General features: G+C 46.0%; 1 protein-coding gene across 1 annotated transcript; it reads right to left on the bottom strand.

Moving 5' to 3' along the window:
- Positions 1-1,611: 1,611 nt before the first annotated feature.
- On the bottom strand, positions 1,612-2,664 carry LOC122919844 (cyclin-T2-like). The gene has a single exon (XM_044269033.1). The coding sequence runs from the start codon at positions 2,662-2,664 to the stop codon at positions 1,612-1,614; it is 1,053 nt and encodes a 350-aa protein (XP_044124968.1).
- Positions 2,665-7,610: the final 4,946 nt, after the last annotated feature.

The following is a 7,610-nucleotide window of genomic DNA, read 5'->3' as shown; positions in this document are numbered from 1 at the left end:
TTTTAGTGGCCCCGTCAGTGCAGGTGATTTTTTTCTACCAGCAATGTTAATTGCCGGTAGTTTCCTAACCGGTACGTCTAATAATGAGCGCTTCCATTGTGGAGCGCTCATTAGTGCAGCCTTTACTCCCCCCCCCCTGCCCCCTGTGTTAATGAAAATAATAAAATCACTTGCCTCCTCTATTTGCTTGCGCTGCCGACTGGAGGACAGGACCTGTGAGATGTCATCACGCTGGAGCGCAGGTCCTGTCCTGAGCTTCCAGTCAGTAGGAGGAGTTCACAGCGGCTCGAGCAAATGGAGGAGGTGAGGGGGTGTTTTTTTTGTTTTGTTTTTTTTTTAGAAACCGAGAAGGGGCACTAATGGGGGCATTATTATAACTGGGGGCACTAGTGGGGGCATTATTATAACTGGAGGGCACTAATGGGGGGCATTATTCTTCCTGGGGGAACTAATGGGGACATTATTCTTCCTGGGGGCACAAATAGGGCATTATTCTTCCTGGGGGCACAAATGGGGGGGCATTAATTCTGGGGTGCACTAATGGGGGCATTATTCTTACTGGGGGGCACTAATGGGGCATTATTTTTACTGGGGCACTAATGGGGGCATTATTCTTCCTGGGGGGCACAAATAGGGGCATTATTCTTCATGGGGGCATTAATTCTGGGGTGCACTAATGGCCTCATTACTCTTACTGGGGGCACTAATGGGAGGCATTAATACTGGGGTGTACTGATGGTGGCATTACTCTTATTGAGGGGGGGCACTAATGGGAGGCATTAATTCTGGGATGCACTGATAGGGGCATTACTATTACTGGGGGGGCACTAATGGGGGCATTACTTTTACTGGGGGGCACTAATGGGGGCATTAATATTACTGGGGGCACTAATGTGGACAGTATTAATTCTGGGGGGCACTAATGGGGGCATTACTATTACTGGGGGTACTAGTGGGGGCATTATTAATTTTGGCCAGCACTAATGGGGGCATTAATATTATTGGGAGCCACAGTATGATAGCGACTCAACACCCTGTGTTAAGCCACACCCACAGTCACACCCCTTTGAGGTGTGGCTTAACTTGGCCGGTGTTTTTTGTTGGGAATGATGGCAACCCTAGGTGGGACCCGCATCTATCTGACATTTATAGCATATCCTAGAGCAGTGTTTCCCAACCACTGTGCCTCCAGCTGTTGCAAAACTACAACTCCCAGCATGCCTGGACAGCCTTTGGCTGTGCGGCATGCTGGGAGTTGTAGTTTTGCAACAGCTGGAGGCACACTGGTTGGGAAACACTGTCCTAGAGATATGCCATGGAAGTCCCTGATAAGAATACCTCTTTATGTCCCATAAAAATTATTTAAACCAGGAGGTTTCTTTTTGGCCATGGAAAAGACCTTGAAAATCACCACTTGGAGATCTGTTAATATCATGACCTTCATTTGCTTTCCATGGTTTGCACTGAAGGCTTAAAACAGTTTTTAACCCAAGACCTATAAGAGTCACATCATGACATACAAGACAAGACATACAGACAAGATAAAGGTCGATAAATGTCTTTCTTTAGATTTATTAAAGACAACTAGCAAATGCAATAACTGAAAACAATTTAATTATCCATTTTTGGCAATTTTGATGGAACTGGAGAAGCCTTCTTGCTATGGGGCCTTTTTCTTGAAATTTTTCCGATGTTACAGGTAGATGTTGCCTTGTAAGATTCTGATGGTATTGGAGATGCAGGTTTTTGGTTGGTATAAAAACGACGTATCATCTGCAGGACAGCCAGTTCCTCTCTGTTCCTTGGAGTAACATAGTCCTCAATCCCGGGGTTCAGCTCTTTAACGTCAGGTATCTTTGCTATAGCGGTTGCTCTATATGGAGTAGTCTGAAGAACGTCCACAAAATTATTCGTCAATTCTTCTAGCAGTTGGGCAGTCACTGTTTCGTCCACACCTTCCCACCAAGATTTGTCATTGTTTTTAAGACATACCTCCTGTTTGGACAACTTGCAGGCAAGGTGGATACATACACAGGCGATGACGGATGGCTTGTACTGAAGGCAGAATGTGGTGACAAAGCTGTGGTCGGCCAGGTGATAGAAGACGCTTGTAGGAGCCTTGCTTTCTTTCAGTGATGGGACTATTTCATCAAGACTTGCATGAGGATGTTCAATCGTGATATCAAAGCCCAGGGTCTCCAGAAGAATAGTCTCTAGAGTCAATAACTCATCTGCCTTCTCCATGTAGGCCTGGCTCTTGGTGTCCAATCGTGGAGATTCAGGTGTAAGACAGGCATGACATACCTTTAGAACATCTTCCGCTGCCCGCGGCTCTTCCTCTACTTTTGCGGCCAGGAAGAGCGCTGCCGGGGACAGGTCATTTTTATCGCATTTTGTAAAGGAATGCAGCATGTAGAACCGCTGCATGTACACGATGGCAGTATTAATGGTAACCTGCGAGACATGGAGCTTCTTGCCCATGTCCTGGATCAGAAAAGTAGCTTGTTGGCGGTAGGAGAATTCCTTCTGGGCCTTCAAACCACATTTCCGAGAAGGGCTATCTTTCAGCTGCTCTTGGGTGAACAGCCAACGAGAAGTAGGAGAATCGGAGTCCTCCATCGCACATGAAGTCGGAGAATCACAGTTCTGCAATGCACGAGACATCGCCGTCTGCTGCTGATCCGAGTGTCTGACTAGATCACTAGTCAAAGATGGCCGCTAGGCCCTCACTGGACGCTTAGGTCACAATGGCACGGAACGTGGCGGGTCACAATCACTCAGAACACTCGGGTCGAGGACTTTGTTACCACTAAACTAATAATGTAAAAACTATTTTTATGAAACCATGAAAAATATGACAAATTTTACTTGCATACCTGTATTGAGAAATATTCTGACCTCTATATAATAAATAATATATCATATAAATGTGAAATAAATGTGATTTCATCACTTACCTGCACCCCAAGCAGAACTTTCCTGATGTTTCTTGCCATTATGTAGAAGTCCTCTGGTCCTAATGTCATAAATTCTGCACTTTGCCCATGACAGCATGGATGTGCCATCGATATCTACATCAGTGTCCACAACCTACCACTACCCCTCGGCTGTGGACACTCGTGTGGTCTGATGAGAACAGCCATACAAAGGCAACCTGATGGTCATGTCCGCCGGATACGTACAGAAGCAGACGTTCCTTGCTGCCTGAAATCCTGGCTCTTCCATCTTTGGTTTGTGATCTGCTTGGAAGAAGGGTATCTCCTAGAGAGAGCGATGGCGTGATGTTTGGCTCCATTCGGTCACATACGCACATACACTCAAACAACTTTTTTAACTGAAACGGCTCAAGCCAAGAAGCTCTTCAGTTCAGTTAGAAAAATCAGCCGTGTGACATCCAGGAGCCTCCAGGAACTGCAGACCTTACGTGGACGAGTCTTTGAGGACTAATCCATTAGGGGTTGCTCACAATTAGAAAAAACGTGGCTGCTTTCTTCCAAAAACAGCCCCACACCTGTCCATTGAAGTGTATGAGCCTGAGCTGTAATACCACACACAACCTGTGGGCTGATTTTAGAAGAAAGCAGCCATCTTTTTCTAGTCCTGGAGGACTCCTTTAATGGACAGATCAAAGAGGAGATCTCGATCTCTGCTTCTTCTAAAAAGCTAAATCCTTGGTGCAAAGGAAACTGGCTTACTTGTCCATAGCAACCAATCAGATTCCACCTTTCATTTTTCAGAGCTCTTTTGGAAAATGAAAGGTGGAATCTGATTGGTTGCTATGGGCAACTAAGCCAGTTTTCCTTTACACCAGTTTTGATAAATCTCCCTCTTTAGGCTACAGGAAAAAAAAATAAGCCCAATTAAAAACATCAGATTTTATTTTTACAAAATTTTGCGTATTAAATACTAATACTTTTCCGTAATTCATACACTACTGCATTTTAAGATATACACTGGCAGCCATAACATTAAAGGGGTTGTCTCATCATAGACAATGGGAGCATCTCGCTAGGATATGCCCCCGTTGTCTTAGAGGTGTGGGTCCCACCGCTGGGACCCGCACCTATATAGAGAACGGAGCCCCGCAAGGTGGTAGCTGGAGGACTCCGGCCCGACACCACCAAGCCGGCTCCCTATAGAAATGAATGGGAGCGTACCGCGCATGTGTGACCCCCGCTCCCATTAATTTCTACTGGGCCAATGGAAAATGAATAGAGGGTGGCTGCGCATGCGCAGTGCACCCTACTTCACTTGTGGGGCTCTGTTCTCGATATAGGTGGGGTCCCAGCACCTATAAGACAATGGGGGCATATCCTAGCGATCTGCCCCCATTGTCCATGATGAGACAACCCCTTTAAAGTCCAATGGCGTCCCAAGGGGGGGGGGCAGTCCTCCCCGGGTGCCTGCTGTCACGCAGCTGTCAGAAGGAATGAGTGCTTCCATTATACAGATGGAAGTGCTCTTTGCTGGAGCACCGGGAGCTGATGTCCTGCACTCACCGCTCAGCTCCCTGCGCTCCTCCCCTCCTTCAGGCTGGCGGCGCACAGAATGGTAGAGCAGGAAGACTTCTCTCCGCTCCACCATCCAGCCTGCAGACACAGAAATTGCGCTGCCGGCCTGTGTGGGAGGAGCCTGCAGCCCGGAAATCTGCATAAGCTCCACCCACACATGGCTGCAGAGTGATCTGTGCCTGCAGCGGAGAGAGAGGACTGTGAGCTTCAGGAACGGGACAAGGTGAGTAGTTACTGATTTTTTGTTTTATAAACACAGAGGGGGCACAGAGGGTTTACTACTGTGAAGAGGGCACAGAGGGCTTTACTACTGTGAAGAGGGTCCAGAGGGCTTTACTACTGTGAAGAGGGCACAGAGAGCTTTACTACTGTGAAGAGGGCCCAGAGGGCTTTACTACTGTGAAGAGGGCACAGAGGACATTACTTCTGTGAAGGGGCACAAACGGGCCATTACTCCTGTGAAGGGGCATAACTGTTATGGGACACAGAGGGCATTACTACTGTGAAGGGGCATAACTGTTATGGGACACAGAGGGCATTACTACTGTGAAGGGGCATAACTGTTATGGGGGCACAGTGAGGACATAACTACTCTGAAGGGGCACAGAAAGGGCATTACTACTGTGAAGGGGCACAGAGAGCGCATAACTACTATGAGGGGGGAACAACGAGGGTAACAACTGTGAAGGGGGCACAATGAAGGGATAAGTACTTTAAGAGGGGCACAATTACATGATTTAATTTGTAAGAAAATTGTCACGAGAGTTAAAGTATCACATTGTTATAGACACTTAATGAAAAACTTTTTTTCGGATGTTCTCTCTACAGGACAGAGATCCTGGTCTTCTTTACTTTCAGAGGTGGGCCCTCCAAACTGGGAGAACATAGGGGAAAGCTTAAAGTTGGTTTCACATAATTTTAACCACATTGTTGTACAATTTAATATTTTGCACAAAATATATGTGACACCCATATGGTTACATAGGAGAGGATTTAGAGCCTCCTCTGACTGCCCACGTTGTGGTGATTCCGAGGCAGATCACTTACATCTGTTTTGGGACTGCCCAATGGTGAGCAGCTATTGGAGACTGGTCCAAACTAACCTGGCTTGCAAACTTAATATTGATGTTCCTTTGTCCTCCAGGATATGGGTCCTGGGAGATTTATCGGAGGTTAATTATCAGCCTATAAAATGCCGACTGCTGAGCAAGGTGATGTTTTTAGCTAGGCTCCTTATCTCTAGATCATGGTTTTGCTCTTCCGCTCCAGACTGTAATAACTGGCTGGGTTTGGTTGAGAAAGTGAAAAGCTATGAGAAGATTTTGTACAAACAAAGAGGATCCTACTTAAAGTGGAGTAAACTGTGGAAAGATTGGGACACGGTTAATTAATCCGGACTCTCCTCCTTTTTTTTTTTTTTTTTTTCTATCCTGCAAGGTGGGGAGGGGGGGGGGCTGGTGGGGTGGGTCGGGGAAGATCTTATTAGTCCGGTATTTTCTATTTGTATTGTATTTGTGAAGAATGTGAAGTTATTGGAGTATCTCTATGAATGCTGGAGGATGGAAGACCTTCCGGCATTAAATAATGGCTAAAAAATTATTATAATTTTTATTTTTATTTTTTTATTCATAATATTGAGCCGTACTTGGGGGGGGGGGGGGGGGGGGTCCTGGCGTCGGGTGCGACCCGTTAGACACAAGGTTCGAGTGCGGGTAGTGACACGACACATGTGTTGCAGGGGCGCTACTATGGGTTCTTTTAATGGGATAGAGTCGGTTCTGGGTTGAGTATTGTTCACATCCTCTTCAATTGTGAACGCGCGCGGTGCGCGCTCGTTGCCTGGTGGCCGTCTGGGCTGCGGGCCTCTGATCCCCGCCCTTTATAGATAACATTACGCTAAGTGAGATGCTTTGTGCATCCGCTTTATTAAGTTTTGGATGCCGGGCGTATCCTGCTTTTCCCCCAGTAAGCGAGATCTCCACTTAACTTTTAACATTCACATAATTATGGACACTTGTATGAAATCTTTGTCAATCATGTTCACAAATCAGAATTGACGGACTCATGGATTTTATAGTATTATAAATGTAGTATGGATGTGAATTTTTGGATTATAACTAATAAAATATGTTTAATAAAAAAAAATAAAAGAGGGGCACAATGGGGGCATAACTACTGTGAAGGTTGTACAGTGAGGGCATACCTACTGTGATGGGCACAATGAGGGAATAAATACTGTGAGGGGGCACTGTGTGGGCATGACTACCGTGAGGGGCCACAATGTGGATATTATTAGGGGACACATCTGGACGTAACCATAACTACTGTGAAGGTTGTACAATAAGGGCAATACTACTGTGAAGGGGCACAAAGTATTTGGGGGGGTGCCAGAGAAAGGACCCCGGGTGCCAAACACCTTAGGTACGCCACTGTTAAAGCCCCCCTTGTGCTGTTAAAGCAGCTCTGGCTTATAAGGGCATGGACTCTATAAAGGTACAACCGCATGGCGCAGTTGTGCGGTGTTTGTTACGCGACCGTACTACACTGAAGTACTGCGCTACCTCTTAACTGCTTTTTTCCCCCGTCTAAATATAACGGATCTCTAACGGAAATGGTTCAAATGGAAGTAAAACGTGCATACCGGATGCACAGGGTCAGTTTTCTATACATTTATGGTATTGTTGTGATCGAAATCACAGACCTATAGTGGCCAATATGGGGGAACTGCCCAAACACCAAACACTGTAGCGTGTTTATCATTGGGCGAGCAGTCCCACCGCATGTGAACCACTAAAATACCGTGGCAAGTATGGGGGAGCTGCTCAAACCCCAAACACTGTGGCGTGTTTCTCATTGGGGGAGCAGTCCCACCGTTGTGATCGCACTGACCCAGAGAACGAAAGTAACAGGTCAGTTTTACTGCATAGGAAAAGCTATAACAACAAAACCCATAAAATTCTGGCGGAATTGCATTTTTTTTCCAGTTCCACTACATTTTGAATTTTTTTCCAGGCTTAGTAAATGGGGACATTAGAAAGTACAACTTGTCCCACAAAAAAACAAGTCCTTTTATGGCTATGTGAAAAAATAAATAAAATA

The sequence above is a fragment of the Bufo gargarizans genome, chromosome 9 (genome assembly GCF_014858855.1).
Source record: "Bufo gargarizans isolate SCDJY-AF-19 chromosome 9, ASM1485885v1, whole genome shotgun sequence".
NCBI lineage: Eukaryota > Metazoa > Chordata > Amphibia > Anura > Bufonidae > Bufo > Bufo gargarizans.
The sequence above is the reverse complement of the archived record's forward strand: the minus strand, read 5'-3'. Positions and strand labels throughout refer to the sequence as shown.

Excerpts from the sequence above, each read along its gene's own strand:
- LOC122919844 (XM_044269033.1), bottom strand. The coding sequence starts at position 2,664 with ATGTCTCGTGCATTGCAGAACTGTGATTCTCCGACTTCATGTGCGATG.